Source organism: Felis catus, chromosome E2 (genome assembly GCF_018350175.1).
Source record: "Felis catus isolate Fca126 chromosome E2, F.catus_Fca126_mat1.0, whole genome shotgun sequence".
Taxonomy (NCBI): Eukaryota; Metazoa; Chordata; class Mammalia; order Carnivora; family Felidae; genus Felis; species Felis catus.
Genome location: NC_058382.1, coordinates 25,881,494 through 25,906,215, shown reverse-complemented (window position 1 = coordinate 25,906,215; position 24,722 = coordinate 25,881,494). Strand labels below are relative to the sequence as shown.

Sequence of the window (24,722 nt, the reverse complement as noted above, 5' to 3'; positions counted from 1 at the left end):
GATGTTTAAAATTTTAATAGACTCAAAATAAGAAAAAAGGGGAGTAGGAAAGTCACAGGTAAGTTCATAAATTTATTTATATTTTTGAAAAAATAAGATTTTTTTTCTTAGAATAAAATACTAAGAATATTGCTAGGCTCAGCAGGTTGGACTAGAGCAGGGGCATAAATTGAGACCAGCAGTAGGCTCACTAAAACAATACTAGATCATAATATTCCTGTACATCTTTATTTTTGATCAAAAGCCTTGCTTTTTTACTTGGATCTGTTTTTCCTCTTTTACATTTCAGCCATAACATAAAGAAGTCTTCATCTTGTTGATGAAATATTTCATTATATCTCATGTCTATTATTGGAACTTTTAATTTTATTAAGTTCAGTGGGTTAATTAGAATGATGCTATTAAAAGTGTTTGAGCTTTTTTTTTTTTTTCCAATTTAACATTTTTCAGTTCTGGATATTTTTGATCAAGTCATTTGATTTTCATTGCCTCTGGTATAAATACCAGTTGATAGGAAACTCATTTACCTTAAAGACTACAGACAGTATTACCTGAAGAGAACCTTTGTGTAGCTGTGGCATATGCAAGCTAGGCTTTCATAAGCATTTTTGATGTCTTGACTATTTTATTCTGTTTTATTATGATAATCAAAGAACTTCTGTTCAGTACTCAAATTTATTCCCATGCTTGTAGATAAATTTGGCTTTTTGGTTCCACACAAATACTTTCTTTCTTTGCCAAGCTAATGAAGTAGAGTTTTGTTTCTTTTTTTTTTTTTTTAATCCTTTAAGTAGAAATTATGTCTAAATCTGGTTAAACTATTTGTGAGCATTAGAATGAACTGAACCAAATAAAACTGAGCCTCATGCAAAATTTCTTTAAATCACCTAAGATTAATAAATAAACCTCTAAAAACTGTGAACAGACATGAAACAAGAATAAAAAAGAGAAGCAGGTATAAGTCCATATTGTAGGAGTGCTGTACAATGAGTCTACTAAATTAAGAGAGGCTTATAACCTTTTGTGGATTGGAGCAAACTCAGTTCCTGAACAGATGGTCTTCTACCATTTAGTCACTCTTTAACTCCCTACAATCTGGCTTCTGGGCACACTATCCACTAAAATCACTCAACGGTTACCAACAACCTAGGATCATGGAAGCCAGCAACAGAAGTGCTAGAAGTAGATTTACGAATCAAACCCAGACAAATAATTCTATAGATTAGAGAACTATACCCCAGATATGTTAGTAGACCTTCCCCAGATCACACTGCTGGTGAAACATGCAAGGTCTGAAGACTCTCACCTGAATTTCTGCCAGTGTTGTGCCATACTTCTCAGCCAACTAGGTAGACTGCCTTCTTGAATCGTTGTCTCAGAGTCAAAATCCTCCACATTTTCTCATCCACTGACACTGTTTTACCTTCTTGCTGGATTCCTTTGTTCTGCCCTTTCTTTGAACATCCCTTTATTCCAATATCTGTACTCCCTATACCCTGGCAAAAAACTAAGCCTCACGTCTGGCTCTCCAAGAATTGTCTGCTCTCATAGTTTCACTTTCCACCATGAACCATGTTAATAGTAACATAACCTTGTACCTTTTCTTTTAATTAACTGCTGGGTACCTCAATTAACTACCATGTCTACATTGGTACTACCAAAATGCAAATAAAATAGCTAACATTTGTTGAGTTCTTAACTATAAACCAGGAACTGTTCTAAGCTCTTTATCTGTATTAACTCATCTAATCCTTACCATAACTCTATGAGGTACTATTCTGATTTTACATGTAATGAAACTAAGGTACACAGAGGTTAATCAGCTTGCCCAAGCTTGGATTCAAACTCACACATTGTGTTTCCAGAAGCTGTGCTCTTCATTGTTTTGCTAGGCAGAATGTCCAGCAATAAGAAATCTCCTATTTAGGGGTGGCTGGGTGACTCCACCAGTTAAGCGTCCGACTCTTGATTTCAGCTTAGGTTATGATCTCACAGTTTGTGAGTTTGAGCCCCGCGTTGGGCTCTGTGCTGACAGTGCAGAGCCTGCTTGGGATTCTCTCTCTGCCCCCCCTCTCTTTTTCTCTCTGTCCCTCCCCAGCTTGTGCGTACTTTCTCTCAAAATAAATAAACTTTTTTTTAAAAAGAAATCTATTTATATTCTTGAATATTAAAATAACATTTTCATATCAGAGTGCTGTTTTCTGTGACTCTTCCTTTGATATTAGAATGGCTTGCTTATATAAAAATTCTGTTTAATTCCACATCTATTTCAAGAAACAATTTTTCTCAAATTGGCTTAAAAAAAAAAGAATCTCTGCCCCCTCCAACTCCTGGCTAGTCTTATGCTATTACCTGTTACATATGTTAGTTTCAGATAGAATCCTGCAAATCCTGCCAAAAGGAATTAAGTGATTTTTCCTATTTAACCAGAAATATTTTGTATTCTGATTAGTATTAACACACATTTCAAAGTAAAATCCATTTGCTATACAACTCCAGAAACCTACCCCCCAGTTGCTATAAATGGATGTCCTCTAGTTACCTTATTCCCAGTGGACAACTATAATGCAGAATATATTGAATCAGTGAAATGTACATAGTCAGCTGCTTAGTTTCTGCAGTAATCAGACCTCTTCCAAATATGAAGGAGCAGCAAAGGCTGGAACCAAATGGTCATTATCTCACATTAATAGGGTAGAGGCACTGCAGTGTGAACAATGAAAGCTTGCTAGCCTCCTGAAAGTACTTTCCTTTAGATAAGGAAGAGGGAAATCCCTAGGAAAATTACTAATGGTTAGACTTGTGCACTTGGTCTCGTCCTAATGCTAGCAGGGAAGAAAAAAGTAACACTTAGGTCCCCTTAATAATTATAAACGTTAAATATAATGTATTCGAGCCCACATTTTGTACTTAATTTTCAGATCATTTCCACAGGCCTAGAGGGCCTAGAGGGGCAGATGCAACTATTTTTCTGTGATGTGATACTGAGGTAGGCTGCTGAGGAAACAAGCTATTTCCTCTATTAATTCCTTTACACCATTACCAAAATCATTGCTTCCAAATGCCTGACACCTCTTCCTCCTTTCCTTCTTCAGTTAACACCTTCATTTTGGTTCTGCTACTTGACAAAAGTGTGACCTCAGAAAAACACTAACCCTCTCTAAGACTCACATTATCTATCTATAAAACTGGTATGATAATATTTATTTCAAAACTATTGAAATAACACATAATACATATAAAATTATTTGAACAGTGCTTATAAACAGTAGGAGCACAAAGAATAGTGGTGATTTTCATTTCTCTCACTTCCTTTCTCTTGCCCTGTCAAAACCAAACTACAGTGATAGAAGACCAAGAAGAATATGATGTATCCTCTGTTCTGAGGACCACTGCCGACAGGAAGGCATGTAAATCAACAACTATAATAGTGTGGCAAGTGTTGTAACATGGAGTATGAAAAGCACCATAGGAAAGCAGGCTTAATGGCATAGTTTCCAAACCCATAAGACCTGTTTCCAGGGAGTAATTTATGGGATGACTGGATAATATGGTCTTTTGTATAATTTATCTTTTCCAAATCAAATGTGGCAGAGGAAAGCAAGGTAAGTGAAGTAGACAAGGTCACTCTATTTATAAGAATAAAGGACAGACTAACAGTTTGGTGTAAATTATTTTCTTTCAAATGTTTCTTTATCAGACAATTTGAATAATTTTCACATTTAATTTACTTGGTTTGCATCTACTTGGGGCATCACAACTGCTTAATGAACATCTACTCTACTCAAATCCCAGTGTTAGACTCATCAACCAAGATGGGAAGCAGCAATAGAATGTAGATGGAGAAAAACATATTTAACAAAAATGAGATAAGACTGAAGCATAGGAGGTGAAGTCTAGGCTTCTGGTTCTAGACAGCAAAAGTGAGAATTCTCATTCCTCCTCACCTCACAGAAATGACCATATAGATATTTAAAATGAACATAAAAGACTTAAATTACAGCAATGAAAAGAAAAAAGAAAGAGGGCCATCAAATAAGATACTTCACATTTCTAGTACAAAAGATGGCCAGTGGAAGTGTATTAATGAATAAAGCAGAGCAGAGAAAGTGTATATAACCTATATATACCACCATACCACCAGCTACCAGTATCACCAAATGCTACCACAGCTGTGGGAGCTGACCCACAAATAGAGGGGCTGCAGAGGGGCAGGTACAATGGAGGGCAGATAGGAGAAGTGGGACATGACACAGAACTAATACAAGGCCACAGGAACCAGCTCCACGTCCCTCACAGGAAACCACAGTCAGTAAAAAATCAGGGTTCTCTCTTAATAAACTAAATAAACTGGCTATGGTAAGGTAATGCTTCTAGTGTAAGCAATACCTTCCTTAAAGTAAAGTCCTTTACATTCTTGCATTTAGCAAAGGTGGTGAGGGTCTAGTTTGCTCCCCACCGGATTCTTGAGAAACAAAGCTCCCAATCCCATCTTCCTCACCTCTTGTTGAGGTGGTGGGGGGAGGAGACTACTTAATATACTGAGAATAACCAGACTATCATACAATATGTAATTAGATAAATGAAGATCATCAGGTTTGTGACAAAATAAATAGCAGGAAAAAAGAGAAACACCACATTAATGAAACACAAAAATAACCTTGGACATTATGCTTAGTGAAATAAACCAGACACAGGCAAATATTGTGATATTCCTCATATCTTATATGAAGTGCCAAGAATAGGTAAATTCATAGAGACAGAAAGTAGGATAGAGATTACCAGGGACTAGAGGGAGGGGAGAAGGGGGAATCATCATTTAAAGGTCACAGAGTTTTGTTAGGGATGATGAGAAAGTTTTGAATACAGATAGCAGTGATGGTTACACAACACTGAAATGTACTCAATGCCACTAAACTGTATACTTATTAATGGTTAAAATGAGAAATATTAGGTAATGTATATTGCACCACAGTAATAAAAGAGACTTTAAAAGTCAGTTTGGAAATTGAACAAATGGCACTATGACGACTGAATATCCACATGCAAAGAATGAAACTGGATGCCTACCTCACATGGTATACAAAAATTAACTCAAAATGTATCAGAGACCTAAATGTAAGAGCTAAACCAATAAAATTCTTAGAAGAAAACAGACATAAATCTTTTTTTTTAACGTTTATTTATTTTTGAGAGAGAGAGTTGAGAGCAAGGGAGGAGCAGCAAGAGAGATGGGAAAAGAGGATCTGCTCAGACAGCAGTGAGCCTGATGGGAGGCTTTTTTTTTTTGTGAACATAGGCATAAATCTTGATGACCCTGGATTAGGTGATGGTTTCTTAGATATGATACCAATAGCAAAACAAAACAAAACAAAACAAAACAAAAAAACAAAAACCAGATATATGAAATGAAAAACTTCTGTGCTTCAAATGACACAATCAAGAAATTAGACTGCTAGTCTATGGAATGGGAGAAAATATTTGCAAATCATATAAGGGACTCATATCTAGAATAAAGAACATTTACAACAGAATAATAAAAAGACAAATAACCTAAGTTAAAAATGACCATGGTATCTTAAGAGCCATTTCTCCAAAGAAGATATATATACAAATTGCCAAAAAACACATGAATAGATGCTCAACAACATTAATAACTAGATGAATTCACCAGATGAATAGGTAAATAAAATGCGGTACACCCATATAATGGAATATTATTCAACCATAAAAAGGAATGAAGTACAGACACATGCTACAAAATTGAAGAACTTTGGAAACATAATATGAAGTGAAAAAAGCCAGGCACAAAATACCACATATTATATGAAGCCACTTATATATCTCCAGAATAGGAAAATCCATACAGACAGAAAGTAGATTAGTAGTTGCCTAAGGTTGGTGTAGAGAGAGACAGAGACAGAGAGAGAGAGAGAGAGGAAAGTTGAGGAAAGTGGAGAATGACTATTAAAGGCTACAGAGTTTCCTTTGGGGATAATGAAAATGTGTAAAATTAATCATGGTGAATATACTAAGGTCCACTGAAGTATGCACTTTAAATTGGTGAATTGGATAGTATTAATTATATGTCAATAAAGCTTTAACTAAAAAAATAAATGCTCAATAAATTATAGTCATTATTGTTTTAAAAAATTACTCTGGAGGAAAAAAAGATGATTCAAGGAATAGAAGAAATCTTAACTCTGATTCCTACTCCTAGATAGACTTATGAAGACAGATTATCTACTAAAAGAAAGGGAGGTGGGAACATGATGGCTTAGACTCAATTTTCCCTCCTGCTCTTAATACAACTATTTACCCTACAAATAATTCGATAGATAACGATTAAAGGACTCTGGGAGCTGGGAAGAAGATAGACTGAACTGGCTAAGAACTTCAGAACTTGAGGCAATGCAGTCAGACTCCTGAGATCCCACATATGCTGGGCTAAGCACCACAGAGGCCTGAGGCCTAAAACAACCAACAGGTATAAACAAAAATAAATAAATAAATAAACACAAGAACAATAAAAGTCTAATTGTTCTGGCTACAGGACTCAGAAATAGGAAGCACAACAGAGACTGAGTTGGGAGATCCAACCCTAGCTCCTCAACTGAGCTCCCAACCAGTTAGTTGGCCAATTCACCTTTTTCAGCAGGAGATTCAAAGCTGTAGTGGACCCACCCAACCTCTGCTTCACACTGGGTCACTGGTGGGCCGGTATGACTGTACCATCAACAAAGAAGCCCCAGTGAACTGTCCTGATGTCTGCTCTGTAAATTGGGCTTCCATGGGCAGTCCAATTCACCTGCAGTAGCAGTAACAAAGCTCTGAGAGCCATCTCAAAACCCACTGCACAACCAGAGCACCAGCAGACAGTCTGATCTGCCTGCAGCAGCAGCTTCACAGCAGTGACAAGCCTACTCAACCCCTGTTCCACATCTGGGGAACCAGTAAGTAGGCTGATCCATCCACATCAGCTGAGCTTGGTGTCTCCTAGTCTTCAACTCAATGGCCAGGGAGAAATGGCATATTACCTATAAAACACAAATCTAAAGGATGTATCAACTGTAACTAGGAGGCCAAAGAAAGCACAATAATTCTCAGTGCTAAAAGAAAACAACTGTCAAACAAAAATTCTGGGTCTATCCTTTAGGAATGAGGGGGAAATAAAGACATTGTCAGACAAAAGAAAACTAAGAATTATGTTGCTAGCAGACCTACTCATAAATAATGTCTAACAAACAGCTATTAGGGGCACCTGTGTGGCTTAGTTGGTTGAGCATCTGACTTCAGTTTAGGTCATGATCTCACAGTTTTTGAGTTCAAGCCCCACATTGGACTCATTGCTATGAGCGTAGAGCCCACTTCAGATCCTCTTTCCCCCTCTCTCTGCCCCTCCCCTGCTTGCGCTCTCTCACAAAGAAATAAAATATTAAAAAAAATAAAATAAAAAATTAAAATAAAAAATTTTAAAAAGCTATTAAACAGAAAGAAAATAATAACAGAAAAAGGCTAAGACATTCAGAAAGGAAACAACAGTTGAATGGTAAAAGTTGAGATAAGCACAATAGACTTTTACCTCAGGAATATCTTCAATCAAATTTTATGGTTGAAGCAAAACTTTTGACACAATCTGATATGCTGCTCAATAAACACAGAGGAAATACTTTAAAAAGTAGAAAAAAAAGGAAAGAAAACTAAATGGATGTAAAGTTTCTACACTCAAACAAAAATATTGATATTAGTAGGACTTTCGATAACTATGTATATGGTAATTCCTGGAAGAACCACTAAGAAAATTTAAGAAATCAATATACTAAAAGTAATTATAAATAAATCAAAATGGAATTCTAAAAAAAGTTCAACTACCCACAAGATGTCCTTCAATGAGTGAATGGTTGAACAGTGGTATGGTCACACTGTGACATACTACTCAGCAATACACAGGACCAACTTGATATATTGCAACAGCTTGGACTTATCTCTTTGGAGTGAAGAAAGCCAATCTAAAAGGTTATATACCATACAGTTACATTTATATAACATTATGAAATGACAAAACTATAAAATGGAGAACGGATTAGTGATTGCCTAGGGTTAAGGAGGGCAGTGAGGGAGTGGGTGTGGTTATAAAAGGGTAACACAAGGAAGTCTTAGGATGATAAGGTAATGGTACATTTTAGTACCATTGATTCTGGTGGTGGTTACACAAAGTTACATATGTAATGAAAATGGATATAGCTATATACACACAGATACGAATGAGTGTACATATATAACAAAATGTGAATAAGCTCTATGAATTGTATTAATGTTAATTTCTGGTTTTCATGTTGCACTACAGTTACATAAGATGTTAACATTGTGGAACAGTAATGAAGGGTTCACAGGCCCTCTCTGGACATTTCTTTGCAATTTCTTGTGGATCTACACTTACTTCAAAATTAAAAGTTAAAAACATTTATTAAATTAACACCTCAAAATTTTTTGATTCTCTAAATTTTGAATAATTGTGGCAATAATTTTAAACAAAAAACAAGGAATCTATGAAATAATAATCAGAGAACAAAGATGAGCTATTAGAAATTTTAAAAAGACTTTGAAAAAAATTCAACAGAACAGCTGGAACAAAAAGTTGAGGAAGAGTCTCTGAAAAAAAAAAAAATCCAAAAACCAAACCAAACAAAAACCCAAAGAAATAGAAACCATTTGGATAAAAGGGAAGAGATTCAGGGGACCACTCCTATAGGACTAGGATCTGACTAATAAAAGAGCCCTAACAGAAAAAAAATAGAAAAAGTAAAGAAATAATTTAAGAAAATCTCCCACAGCTGAATAAAGTCACAAATTGAAAGGGCCCAAGTGCGAAGCAGAATAAATCCCCATATAACACACAGAAAAACAGGTTCTCATGAAACACCAAAAATAAAGACAAGTTTCCAAAAGGATATGATGCCAAAAATGTAGTTTTATTACAATGTTTAGGGTAACAAAGGTGATACATAAAATAACTAAAAATAACTAGTAAATATTAGGAGAGTAAGATGGAAAGGAGGTTGAGGTATGCAAATGACCTTTCAAAACAAAGAAACAACAGACACTGTGCAATGGTAAAATATCAAGCAAAAAGAGTTACAAATACATTATTCAGAAGTTTTGAGACAGAGGTGAAAATAGATATGGTTCTTAAATAAATGTTTTTCTGGAGATAAAGAAGTGGCAGAATGCCTGATATTCCCAATACAATGTTATGCAATTGCACTGTAATCTCAACTGCATTATTTCACTTTTCAAAGTATGCATTTATACAATTTTTATACATATTCAAAAAAAAGGCACTGTCTGGGTCTTGGATTTTAAGGATTCTGACTGAAAAGAGGCCATTTTCAGTTGGGATGAAGGTTGCACTGAGTGTAGAGACCTGGAAGTGGGTGAACCCCGAGTGTTATATTAGATCAGCAAGTCTGCTGAGACTGTAGAACAGGAAGGTTGGGAGAAATTTGGAGAAACTTCAAGATACAGGTGAAAAACAAGGTATTGAGTGCTGTGTAGGGCCTCAAATGTCAAGATATGGAGTTTACACTATATCCTGAGGAGAGTAGGGAGTCATGGAAGGTTTTATGCAGGAATCCACTAATAGACACAGGTGTTACAAGATCATGTGTTCTCAAGCACAGAGAATAAACAGAGAGACTGGAGACAGAGAGAGATTATAAAAACCATGCCACTGAGTAGTAATGAAGTCTAAGCAATACATGGCAGTGGGGATGAATAAGAAGAGACCAATATGAATGATACTGTGAAGGCAGAGACAATGTAAGAACCATCTGGACAGAAGAGCTACTGGCATGAGAAGGGACTACTGAAGGCAATGTCCTTATCCAAGACAATGACCATGGAAAGAATGGCAGATTTGAAGAGAGAAGGTAACACATTTGGCATTAGAAATATTGTGTTTTTGCTCATCATCACTTACCAGGGAAATGCAAATCAAAACTACAATGAGATACCACCTCATACCTGTCAGAATGGCTAAAATCAAAAACACAAGAAACAAGAGGTGTTGGGAAGGATGTGGAGAAAAAGGAACACTCATGTTCTATTGGTGGGATTGAAACTGGTATAGCCACAGTTTGGAGGTTCCTCAAAAAGTTAATAGTAGAACTACCTTATGATCCGGCAATCACACTACTGGGTAGTTACCCCAAAATACAAAAACACTAATTCAAAGGGATACATACATCCCTATAAAGCAGCATTATTTACAATAGCCAAATTATGGAAGCAGCCCAAGTGTCCATTGACTGATGAATGGATAAAGAAGATGTGTTATATATACACACAATGGAATATTATCTAGCAATAAAAAAGACATGGATGGAGCTAGAGAGTATAATGCTAAGCGAAATAAGTTAGACAAACACAAATACCATATTATTTCACTCATATGTGGAATATAAGAAACAAAAAACAAGCAAAGGAAAAAAAATGAGAGCAAGAGAGAGAGTAAAAGCAAGAAAGAGACTTGTAACTGTAGAGAACAATCTGATGGTTACCAGAGTGGAGGGTGGGCGGATGGGTTAAATTGGTGATGGATATTAATGAGGGCACTTGTGATAATACTGGGTGTTGTATGGAAGTGTTGAATCACTATATTGTACACCTGAAACTAATATAACATTGTATGTTAACTAACTAGAATTAAAACCTTAAAAAAGTTAATTCATAAAAAAAGAAATGTGTTTCATTAAAAAAAATTTTTTTTAATGTTTATTTATTTTTGACAGAGAGAGAGACAGAGCATGAGCAGGGGAGGGGCAGAGAGAGAGGGAGGCCCAGAATCTGAAGCAGGCTCCAGGCTCTGAGCTGTCAGCACTGAGCCCGACACGGGGCTCGAACTCACAGACCACGAGACCATGACCTGAGCCAAAGTCAGACGCTCAACTGACTGAGCCACCCAGGCGCCCCTAAAAGTGTTTCATTTTTAAACGACCTCATTGATATACGATTGACATCCAAAAAGATGTATATATTTAATGTATACAACTGGATGAGAAGAAACAAGTATACATCCAGAAATACTGGGTTTTAAATACTAGCTCTGTGTGGAGAGATGATCATTAAGTAGTTGGAAATTCAAGGTTACATATTAGGAATCTAAATTAGATTCTAATTAGATCTAATTAGAGATCTAAAATTAGAGACATCTGCATGAGAAGTCCACTATTTCCCATGACACACCTTCCTCCCACACATACCTGCAAGCACATTCAGTCAAGTTAAACATTGACTACCTTCTATATAACAGGTGTTATGATATTATGACGATACTGAAGCTACAAAAATAAATTAAACGTGGTCTCTGACCTGTGGGAACTTACATACTAAGATCTCCAAAAGGTGGGGTTTTGGGGGAGGGGCTGCCAAAAGCTCACAATACTATCAAGCATATATGCTATTGTTTACAATGCTTTTCTTTCTACTCCTCTAAACTTGCTTATAAAAGGGGATTTGTTTTATTCTCTAAGTAACAGCAAAAGAAAACAGCAATTTCTGACTAGTAAGCAAGTAGTGGGGAGGGTCATCCCAGATGATACCATGTTTTTCCAACCCAAGTTTTTGTTTTTGTTTTGAAGTTTATTTGTTTATTTTGAGAGAAAGAGTGAGAGCAGAGAAGGGGCAGAGAGACAGGGAGAGAGAGAGATTCCGAACCAGGCTCTGCACTGACAGTGCAGAGTCCGACACAGGGCTTGAACCCACAGACCATGAAATCATGACCTGAGCCAAAATCAAGACTAAGATGCTTAACCAATGGAGTCATCCAGGTGCCTTTCCAACCCCAGTCTTAAACACAGGTAGAAAAGTACTTCCCTTTTATGAAATTAGTTTGCTATTATGGTATTTCTACAAAAATCAACAGCTCTCAATTTAGTCCTCAATGTTTCAGGTTTGTAATTTGCCAATAGCCCTATGTATACTTGAAGGAGTAGACAATTCTACAGTTCTGGCACACTCCCTGCTTACTGGATTCTGGAAACTTCCTTCTGCCATAAACTTTCTGTGAAGGAATGAGTTGATTCAGTAGTCCTGAGCTGTTCAAACTCTGAACATTCCCAAGAAAGCTATATTTGAAAGCTGGCTTCTTGGAATGTCCTGTCAGAGAAGAGTGTTTTTGCATGCTTAATTATGGCACTGGGCCATCCTGTTCCAGTTTGTCCAGATGGTTTATGCTAACAATGTGATTTATGGTGAACACCTGTTTTTTTTCTCTGGGGAGCTAGAGCTTGAATAGCCAAGGTCAAACCTGCAGGTTCTACATGCCTACATGACTGACCCTCAATAAAAACTGGACAGTCAAGCTTAAGCAGTTGGTTGGCAACACTTTGCAACTTTTACACATTGTTGCTGGGTAACTGTGTCTCACATAACTCCACTGGGAATGAACACTGGGAAGCTTATGACTGGTTTCCTCAAGACTTGCCCTGTGTGCCTCTGCTGATTTTACCCTGCATCCTTTCACTGTAATAAACCATAAGTGTAAGTATCACAGCTTCTGAGTCCTGTGAGTTCATCTAGTGAATCACTGAGGCAAAGGATAAATGGGGACCCCTGATATATCTTCCTTCAAAGTCAGGGATTTCTCTCATTTTCAGAAATTGTCTGAACTCTACTACTCTCTAATTTTTTTCATCATTTGGCAGGGTTTGAAGCACCTGGTCAAAGTCCGACCTGGTCAATAATGACCAAGAGGTCTCTAACATCAACCTTCAAAGCAGAGGGCTATGTCTGACCTCTTTATTTCATCAGTCCATGCCATCCAGTCCCAGCAATGGACAAGGTCATGCCTGGTCTTGGCTACTGCTTAAATTGCTGAGAAAGTGGCAACGGCCCCTCACCATTTTATTTTATTAAAAAAAATTTTTTTAATGTTTATTTTTGAGAGAGAAAGAGAAAGCAGGAGAGGGAAAGGTCCAGAAAGAGGGAGACAGAGGATCTGAAGTAGGCTCTGTACAGTGAGCACAGAGTTCGATGCAGAGCTCAAACTCACAAACCATGAGATCATGACCTGAGCTGAAATCAAAAGTTGGTTGGTCACTTAACCAACTGAGCCACCCAGGTGCCCTGACACCTCACCATTTTATATATCACCAAGCTGCAACCAGGGTGGGGCATTATGGTTCCCAGCAATTTTCTGCTGTTAATCCTTGAATCATCTCCTTCTCAGGGACTGTACCCAACTCTGCACAGATGTGATCCCCATGAAGCTGCAGGAGAGAAGCCCTTGTCCTTACCCCATAGCAAGTCTAGTATGTAGGAATGTGCCTCCACCTGGGAGGCATGGCACAGATTATTTAGTAGCAACATTAGAAAATGTTTTCAGTATAAGAAATAGAGTGAATTCTCCATAAAATCCACTCTCACTCACTTGTACTCTGATAAGCTTCCTTGAGTAAGAAAGAGTTGGAGGTATACTGTATGTCAAAAATTACACATAACCCACAGCCTTCATTATATGTATCAAGCATGAAATAGCTGTTCAAATTGTTGATTTTGTTAGCTATGTGATTTTATGCTCTCTAGCTCCTGTCCCCACAACTCAAATCTGTGACCTATTACTTTATTTTCTAAGAAAAGTCTTTGAGATTTCATTACCCTAGAGAAGTGGGTCACACATGTGAAATGCTATGTAAATGATAAATACTAGTCTTCAAATGGCTCAGTCACAGCACTGTGTAATATGAAGTTAAATGTATTCTCTATTTTACCATTTCTTCAAGTGAAATTGTGTATCTCAAATCTGTACAGAATGTATACTTGTAGTGTACTGACATGAGTGGTAATGAGGCCAAATCCTCACCTTACACAGGAGTCAACAGGGCAGTGAAAAATTTCTAACACGTATTAACAGAAGGATTTTATGTTCTTGAGAAAATCTTAACATTTATTTATAAGTCTCCCAAATAGCTTCTCACCTATAAACCATTCAGAGTAATTACATATTTTGTTGAAGAGCAGCAAAAGAATTAGAGAAATAGTGTGATAGAATCTAACGGACCTGGCTGGCTTTCTCATTCTGTCATTAAAACAAGCATTTATGTGTGTGTGTGTGTGTGTGTGTGTGTGTGTGTGTGTGTGTGTGTGTTATATGCATATGCATGTTTTTTTTTAAATAAAAGGAGCATTTTTGATTTCATAAGCATATATTCCGGAAGTGCTGATGCTATTCTTGTTAAATAAATGTTAACTGCTTGGAATCCCAGGCACACACTCAGGTTCATTCCCTCTCTCCTCAGGCAGTTTCCATAATCTACAACATTTTCATTTTAACAGTCCTCATTACTGGTATCATTTAATACTTGAGGGTTTGCTCAAATCAACATCAATCTTGCTGATCCTGCAAACACTTATTTTGTTGACACAACACAGTCTGAATCCATAGCTACTAAATGTAAAAAAAAAATTTAAATTATTCCTTCACCAAACATGTCACCAAGTACTAAGAACAACTCTGTCAGTTACTCAGTGCTGTCATAGAGACACAGCAATGGAGAGACATTAAGCACAGGGCCTTTCATGGGACCCCACTTCCTTCAATAATAATGTCATCGCATCTGTCCCCTTGCCTACCCATACATACTGCATCCTCCCAAAGACATTTATCACCTTAAACTCAACCACTGTGAAGATGAAAGTGTTTGCCTGGAAGACATCTTGTTGGACACATTTGACTCATATTTCTTCATTAACAAATAATCCTTTGCCACAAGTAAATCTTAAATAACCAGAAAAGGGAAAAGCCTTGCCTTCAAAAAAAGCAGTAAAAACCCATTCAGAATAAAATTTCTTTTAAAATTAACTTTTAAATGTCTTTAGATGAGTCTAAATTAAGGAAAAAAAATATCTTTACTTGATTGGAAAACCTCATGCTCACGTTGCGTTGATCCTGTAGTGGGATAAAGCGCTGGACAGGATCAATGTCTTTAGGACTGATTAATTCATCAGCTGAAAAAAACAGAAGAGAAATGACATTATCAAAAATGCATCTACACACTTTATAAGCCAATTAGACCTAATGACCTAATAGACACTTCATCCAACAAGACCAGAATATATATACTCCTCGATGCACATAGAACATCTTCCATATATGAGGCCATATAGAACAATCCTCAATAAATTTAAAGAATTAAAATTCTATAAAGTATGATTCTGACCACAAAATAATGAAATTAGAATTCAATAAACAGGAGAAGTTTTAGAAATTCACAAATATGTGGAAACTAAATAATACACCATAACTAATGTGTCAAAGAAGAAAACAAATGGGAAATAAGAAGATACTTTCTAATACATGTTCTGATAAGATGATTGAAAATGAAGACAAAATATGCCAAAATTTATGGACGTAACTAAAGCAATGCTAGGAAGGAAATCTGGAGCTGTAAATGCCCATATTAAACAAGGGAGAAAAATTTCAAATCCACAACCTATCTTTCCATCTTCAGACAGTGGATAAAACTAAGAAAACTAAATCAAAAGCAAGCAGAAGGAAGGAAATATAAAGATTAGAGTGGAAATTAATGAAATAGAATGTGGAAAAACAAAAGAGAATAAATAAAACTAAAAGTAGATTCCTGAAAAACTCAAAAGCTGACAAACCTTTAGCTAGACTGACAAAGAAAAAAAGAAAAAAGACTCAAATTACTAAATCAGGAATGGAAACTAAGAATATCCTTAAGGATTACAAGAGAATACTATGAACAAATGTATGCCAATAATTTAGATAACCCAGATGGATAGGAACAAATTCCTAGAAATACACACATTACAAAAAGACTAACTCAAAAAAGAATAGGAAATATGAACAGATTTACAACAAGCAACTGAAACCTTCTGGGGCAAGGGGCGGGGGGGAAAGGGGGTGGGGGTGGGGGGTGGTGAAAAGCAAAAGACCAGGACCTGATGGCTTCATTGGTGAATTCTACCAAACAGTTAAAGAAGAAGTAAAACCAATCTTTTGGGGCGCCTGGGTGGCGCAGTCGGTTAAGCGTCCGACTTCAGCCAGGTCACGATCTCGCGGTCCGTGAGTTCGAGCCCCGCGTCGGGCTCTGGGCTGATGGCTCGGAGCTTGGAGCCTGTTTCCGATTCTGTGTCTCCCTCTCTCTCTGCCCCTCCCCCGTTCATGCTCTGTCTCTCTCTGTCCCAAAAATAAATAAACGTTGGAAAAAAAAAATTAAAAAAAAAAAAAAAAAGAAAAAAGAAGAAGTAAAACCAATCTTTCACAAACGTTTCCAAAACAGTAGGGGTAATACTTCCCAACTCATTCTAAGAGGCCAGTATTACCCTAATAAAAAAATTATATTCACCACAAGAAAATTACAAATCCAAATCTCTTCTGAATATAGATAGAAAAATCCTCAACAAAAAAATAGTAGCAAACTAAATCCATTAACATATAAAAAAGATTACACACAATGACCAAGTGGGATTTATCCCACAAGTGCAAGGATAACTTAACTTCCCCAAATCAATTATTGTAGTAATACAATATCAACAGAATAAAGGACAAAAAAAAAAAAAACCTACAAAATCATCTCAGTAGACACAGAAAATACATTTGACAAAATTCAACATTCTTTCATGATAAAAAGCATTCAACAAACTAGGATAGAATGAAACTTCCTTGACCTGATAAAGGGAATCTATGAAAACCCATAGCTAACATCATATTCAAAGGTAAGACTGAATGCTTTGCCCCAAAGATCAGGAGTAAGACAATGATGTCAACTCCTGTCACTTTTATTCAACAGTGTATTGGAGGTTACGGCCAGAAAAGTCAAGAAAGGCAAGAAAAAAATAACAAAAGTCATCCAGATTGAAAGGAAGAATCTAAAGTAACTAAGATAATGTGCTACTAGGGGCACCTGGGTGGCTCAGTTGGCTAAGTGACCTGACTCTTGATTTCAGCTCAGGTCATGATCTTGTGGCTGGTGAGACTGTGTTGGGCTCTGCATTGAGAGCACAGTGCCTACTTGGGATTCTCTCTCTTTCAATATAAATAAATAAACATTTAAATTATTATTATTTTGATTTGAGAGAGAGCATGAGTGGGGGAGAGGGGCAAAGGGAGGAAGCAAGGGAGCGAGGGCGAGAGAGAGAGAGAGAGAGAGAGAGAGAGAGAGAGAGAGAGAGAGAGAGAGAATCTTAAGCAGGTTCCACACTCAGTACATAGCCCAACGTGGGGTTCAATCTCACAACCCTGGGTTCATGACCTGAGCTGAAATCAGGAGTCATACGTTTAACTGACTGAGTCATCTAGATGCCCCATAAACAAATAAACATTTTTTTAAATTTTACAGAAAGGATAATGTGGTACTAGTATAAAGATAGATTAATGGAGTAGAAGTGAAAGTGTAGAAATAAATCCTTACATTTATGTTCCACTGAGTTTTGACAGCATGCCAAAACAATTCAATAGGGGAAAAGAATAGGTTTTTTTCACAAATAGTGCTGGGACAACTCGATATTTATAGACAAAAAAATAAAGTTGGACTCCTTCATCAAATCATCTATAAAACTCAAAATAGATCAAAAGTTAAATATAAGACCTAAAATTATAAAACTGTTAGAAGAAAATAAAAGAGTAAACTTTTGTGACTTTGGATTAGGCAAAACTAAAAATCAAAACATAAGTGACAAAAGAAAAAATGAGATAAACTGAATTTTGTCAAATTATAACCTTTTGGACCTCAAAAGACACCATCAAAAAAAGTGAAATGACAACTCACAGAATGGGAGAAAATATTTACAAACTGCGTATCTTGTAAGGGATTTCTGTCTTGAATATATATATTAAAAAAACTCTTATGATTCAATAATAAAAAGACAACACAATTTAAAAATGGCCACAGTATCTGAATAGACATTTCTCCAAAGGTATATAAATTACCAGTAAGCACGTAAAAAGATGCTCAACATTAGTCATTTGGGAAATGCTTATCAAAATCACAATGAGATACCACTTCATACCCATTAGGATGGCTATTGTCAAAAAAAGAAACAAGAACAAGGGTTGGAAAGGATGTAGGGAAATTGGAACCCTCACACATTGCTGGATGGAATGTATATTGGTACAGTTACTTTGGAAATCAGTCTGGAATTGCTCAAAATGTTAAACACAGAGTTACCATATGACTCAGCAATTCTACCCCTAGGTATATACCTAAGAGAAAGAAAAACATGTCAAACAATAACTTGTACATGAAAGTTCACAGCAGCATGATTATAAAAGCAAAAAAAAAAAAAAAAAAGTGGAAATAATCCAAATGTCCACCACCGGATGAACAGATAAATCAAATGTGGTATATACATACAGTGGAAGATTATTTGGCCAGAAAAAAGAATTAAGCTGTTGATACATGAATGAACCTTGAAAACAACACATTATACGATTCAAGGTATATGAAATGTCCAGAATAGGCAAATACACAAGGATAAAATGTACATTAGTGAGTGTCCGGTGTTGGGGGAAAGGGTGAAATGATTAGGGTTAAGTGGAGAGTGGGTAAGACATTTTTTGAGGGGTGATGTAAATATTCCAAAATTGATTGTGGTGATAGTTGTACAACTCTGAATGTATCAAAAAACCACTGAATTGTAAACCTTGAATAGGTTAAGATATAGTATGTAAGTTATACCTAAATAAAGCTGTTCTAAAAAGAATGTATTCGCATTCTCTCAAGAAAGGAAACCAGTTCACGAAGGGGAGACAAAGTGCTTCCTGATACTAAATTCTAACATTTCTGAGACAGGGCATTTTTCAAAGGGCACTAACCAGCATGAAAACAATGTCTCTACTGCTATTGTTCTATAAACACGGAAGCCCTTTTCATGTGGTAGTTCCTTGTGGCAACTTTTGATAAAGTCCAAGGACATAATAAGGAAGGCAATTTAGAGAGTTTGGAAGGGGAGGGTGTGGAGAAGGTACTCTGAGTCAGTGGTTCTCTGCTATCTTCTGTTGTAATGCACCTCAGAGAGATTCAGCACCAGAGGCTCAGTGTAGCAGGGATTCTCCACGGATGTGAAAAGGACTATGCTGATAAGGGGTGGTGGGAACAAAACCTTGAAATGAAATTCTGCCTAACCTCATTGGAGTATAAGTTGACAGTATCTATGCAAATTTATAGCAGGCATACTCTGTCCCAGCAATTGCAAATCTGTAAGGTTATCTTAGTTACATTCAGACATGTAAAAGTTAATTGAATAATAACATAAAAAAAAGAATTTAACTTCTCCCAAAGTGAATCAGAACATTTTATTTTTGCTGCACTCAAGTTATGAAAATGTGCTACTTCATATTCGATCTTCAGTTCTATACTGACTACATAAAAATGACACCATGTTGAGTTTTGTTTAAATTCACCCATGTTTAATATTTAATTCAAAAAGTACACCTCATTTTCCATAGCTTTTTAGATACTTCTTTTAGTCAGTGAATAATTCTGAAAAACAGAGCAGAGAGTCAACCACAAAAATGCTTGTAAATTTCTTTGCAGCTGTGGTAATGTTTCTCATTATACAGGTTTTTCTATTCTAGGGTAACTTTAGGGCACATATTCAATGTTATCACCAAAGGTGTTTTTAGTAACTCCTGAAAGATGCTTTTAATAATATTAAAAGTGATATTACTAGTAGCATGACAAGAAAAAGAAGGAGGAACAGCAATTGCAGCAGCCACAGAAGCCACCACAGCCACTGCCGCTTCTGCAACAGCAACCACAGCAACGTTTACACAGGGCTTCCTATGTTCCTGGCCCTGTTGGATTAATTAATTAATCAATTAATCATTAACCATCACAACATCCTTATCATTTTACACATGACAAAATGGAGGCGTTGAGCAGCTAAGCAACTTGCACATGGCAGGTAAGTGACAGAGCTTAGATTCAAACACAGGTGTCTCTCTCTGGGGTCTACGTTCTTAGCCCATACTAATCCTGCCCTGTAAGAACACTGACACTGTATACAACACAGATGGAGAAGATACCAGGAGGAGAAAACATTAAACAAATAATTTAGATCTTGATATGTTATATTTTTCCTATTCAAATCAGGGAGCATATCACAGAACATTCCTCTCTCTCTGAAAAAAAAATATACTTGTGCAAAATTTAAAACAAACCAATATAGGCTTAATTATGGCAAATATCGACATATAATTTCTATTTATTAATATCAGTGGAGCTCATGATGCAGGGTTGATTAGTACAGTGATATTCTAAATAGCACCAAATTATTTCCCTATCTCATTTGTCTGATCATTGAGATGTGAAAAAATCTCCACTACCAACAAGCATTTTACATAATTGTTTCACTGTTTCTACAAAAATGAAATTCTATCTTTATTATTTTGTTATTTATAAATGATGACAGAAAAATGAAGAAATCTTATATCCTTAGAAAGCATAAATGCTAATCTATTAAAATTGATATGAATCAAATAGTTAACAACATCTCTTGAAAAAGCTTATTTCTTGGCATTCCTTTCTCATTTCTCTATTTGTACTGTACCCGTGTATCTAGCTTAATGTTCCAATTTACACTATGTGCTCATCTATAACCCCACAGGTTGTATGCTTCTTATTCATGGATATACCCCACTTTCCAGCACAGCACCTTCCATATAGTAGGCACTTAAGAGACTTATTAAACAAAATAATAAATTGGTGGATTAACAAATTCAGAAACATAATTGCTGTAATCATTATTTTAATTTCCATAATGGTAAAAGTGACTAATGCCTTACAAAGGTCAGGTTAATAGACGTATTTTTTTTTACTGCATTGCTTTTTATCATTCAGGAGGCAAAACAAGAGTTCCTCACCGTGCTGATTCTATGGCACTGGCTTTTTGGTGAAAAAGGACAAGCCTGAAAGCACTTGTGCCTGACCAACTACAGAATATTTAAAATGAAAATAAGAGAACAAGGATAAAAGAGCAATGGCTTTCTACATTTCATTACAGTACGAAACCTCACAGATAACCAAGCATTTCTATAAATAGGGACAGCCATCTTTAAATCTTTATAAGACAGATTAGCTTCATTAATATTTGTATTTTTTATGCACAGAAATTTTATGAAATACACCTTGGGTTTACTTCAAACAATCATTATTAAGGACAAAAAGAGAATATCAAGAAGAATTTTTGTTTCTTTAATAAAATGACAATTCAAAGGAAATTTAACAGAGCAAGTAATTTTTTTTATCATGACACAAAAATTACATAGGACACACTAAAATAGGCTCAGCAGATAATTTATGGGGTAAAATTATGTGCTTCAAAGACTGATTCTCAGCTGCAGTGACACATATTAGTAACACATGTATTAAGAAATAAGCTAGAGAGAAAAAGAAAATGTAGATCCTCAACCTCATATGTTATACCAAAAAAATTCCAAAAATTACCAATGTTTTTAACTCAATTAACTAACAGGGATAGACTTCCTAAAATTAAATGTTAAATTCCATGGTCAGAATTAAATTGAAAAACAATGATAGATCTAATTATATAAAGATTTCAAATTTCGTTCATCAAGAAACAGTGCAAAGTTAATTGGCAAACAACCTAGGAAAATACCAGAGAGGATTAGTATACCTAATACGTAAAACATTCATGCAGACTGTGAAGACCATAAAATTAAGGTTAAACGGGCAAAGCAAACTGGACAATTCACAGAGGACAAGAAATGACTAAGAAATATGTCTTTAACAATAAGCATGTAAATGAAAACAGTATACAAATTAATATCTTATTAAGTTAGCAAGGTTTTTATTTTTAATGATCATATTTAGTGCCATAAAGGTTACAGGTGACACAATCATCCTGCAAGTAAATCAGTAAAGTCCCAGTTGTGGGCTATGTGACCTTGGGTGAGTTGCTAAACTCTTCTAAACCTCAGTTATGACATACAGTATCCATCTCATAGAGAAGCTAGGAATAATACTTGTAATAATAGTCAGGATAATACTTGTAAAGGGCAGAGCACAGAATCAGACACATTTTAAGGCAAGTATTATTAGTATTTCTGGGAAACAGCCTGACAGTATATATGTAGTCTTCTCAGACTCTAGGCATCACTGCTTTTACATTCAATTTTACTAATATATATTAGTATATATATTTACTAATATATTTTACATTCAATTTACTAATATATTTACATTCAATTTTACTAATATATACTAATTTACTAATATATTTAAGGGTGGGATCATAAATTTTTATACAAGTTTTCTAGCTCTAGTAGCAATTAAACTAAAAATTTTAGTTTTAAGAAAACTAGAGATTTATACAATAAGCTACAGGAAGAAAATTTCCTTGGGTGAAGCTATTAAAGTAATACTGTATTACACGTACTCTGAAGATGTTTTTAATGCATGCTGCACAGAAATCCCACATTAGGGCACTAGCAATCACACAGATAGCATGAAAAAGATAACAAAAGTGCTCAGAAATCCATGTCTTACTGCTTAAAGTTTCCTGAAGTGTAACAGCTGGGAAATCTCTTAGCAACCACAATGTAGAAATATATCTGTATACTCTTATCTGTTCGTTTTATCTTTAACTGATCAGTAACAAAACCATGTGCTATATTGAGTAAGGAGCCAACTGCATTTGAAGTCAAGAGACCAATGAAAATCAAGACCTCCTTTTCTTATGTCCTCATGCACACTAGGGGGCACTTGATCACTAACTTTAACTTTAAAAAAGCATTAGATTTCCAGACTTAATCAGTGGCTTTTACATCTGATGTCAATTGGACAAAAAAAATACCATGAATGAAATCAAATGCAAGTGTACTTACCTTAGTTACAAACACTGTAATTAGGTAATAGTATATCAGAGTAATTAGGCTGCCCTCAGAGAGACAGAAATATTTCCTAGGTTGTCACATTTGATTCTTGCTATAGAGCTACTGGATATCAGTGACTAACATACAGTAGTCCTCTACAAATACCAGCTAAATCATGGAAAAGATCAATGATGAAGTAGCAACTAGCATCACATTTTCTTCATATATATATATATATATATATATATATATATATGTACATGTGTATATATATATTCATTATATACACACACACATATATATTCATTATATATATATTCATTCATTCATTCTTCATATATATATATTCATTATACACACTATATATATATATACATTATATATATGTATATTCATTATACAATATATTCTATTATTTTCAAGTAACTCCAATTAACTGCCCACAAAATGCTGTCAAGCAGATATCTAACCAAACCTCATTTAATGAATACATAAGACTTTGTAAGTAAATGTGGTGACTGGAATCTTAATAACATCCATAGAAGTTTGATGTTCTTGAGGCAAGGATATAATAGTTAAGAGCAACTACATGACTGAATCTTCTGAGATATTATTCTTCTTAACCGGTGAGTTTGTTAACCAGATGACACACAGCTAGGTCAGAGTGATAATGAACACGAAGCATCTCCTTTTTTAAGTGGGAGAGAAAGTATGTGATCTCAGGGTTTGCAACACACCTTCTGTATGTTCTCTGCTGCCTTTTTAGTAGCTCAGCAGGGAAAAGAGAAATTGACTATTTCTTTGAAGTTTTTCTTCCTTTTGGTCATGAAACAGAGATGAGAAGGCATGGCCTAAACTATTTCTGTTCACACTGGTCTTAACATAAGAAAATGCTATCTACACTCAAAATCTGTCTACATTCAATACATTTATTTCAGAGTAAGGAAGATCTAATGCTTTTTTACTGATTGATACTACTTTCAACCTTTTCCTTTTTAAAAGCCCAATTTGCTTATGTAGAATATAGTCAATTCTGCACTCCCAATTCATCAGCCTTCTCAATTTTATCTACAGGCTTTTCTCAAATAGCATTCTTTCTAGCACTCAATCCCAGACCAGATATAGAGCAAAAATCAGGACGATAAACATTTAGATCTCAAATCCAATACCCCAAGTTCCAGTTTTCAACCTCAGAATCTGAAAAATTTCATCATGCTCATCTGCAATTTCCAAGCTGTAGTATATAGAAATTTATGATTCTAATATTAAAATTCTTTATCTTAGATAGGTTAACTACTTCTCTACTATAACATGTTTTATTTAGCTGTGAGTATCACCAGAAGGCTTCTTTGTATTCATGCTAGTGAGATGGAAATAACATTGTAACCAGAGATAACCTTGCCAACTTGGCTTGATTTTAAGAAATCTATTTCATGTATATATATTTTTTCTTTTGAAAAAATCGAAAAGCAAGACCTGTATAAATAATATCAACTCCTTATCAAAAAGTTGTCCCCTTAAAGAAGTAAATTTTTCTACAGGTTCTTAAATTAGCATTAAGTATATATGGAGACCCAGAATATATAGTTAGGAAACAAGCAAATTGAAAACAGCATTAACTTGATTTTCTCTTCTTTGGTTAGCTTCTGTCTGCTCCTTATATATCATTTGTGTAAAGTTTGAATTGGAAATCTGAAATATTCTTCCCTAATGGAATGTATAAAAAGAAACCAAAGATGATTACTCTTACGACAGAAACAAATTTACATTTATAGAATAATACTAGGAACAATAAAGACAATAACACTACTTCACACACTAAGCAGTTCTTTTAGTGCAGGTATATATACTATTTACAATCAGC

The 24,722-nt window shown here is 35.5% G+C and overlaps 1 protein-coding gene across 7 annotated transcripts in view; it reads right to left on the bottom strand.

The window, feature by feature from the left end:
* Positions 1-24,722, bottom strand: part of PHKB (phosphorylase kinase regulatory subunit beta) — a 269,459-nt gene that overhangs the window by 75,269 nt on the left and 169,468 nt on the right. For all 7 annotated transcript variants that reach the window (XM_019819691.3, XM_011290177.3, XM_011290178.3 and 4 more), the window contains one exon: positions 14,912-15,006. In XM_019819691.3, the coding sequence (XP_019675250.1) occupies positions 14,912-15,006 (95 nt within the window). The remainder of the gene's footprint in view (positions 1-14,911; positions 15,007-24,722) is intronic.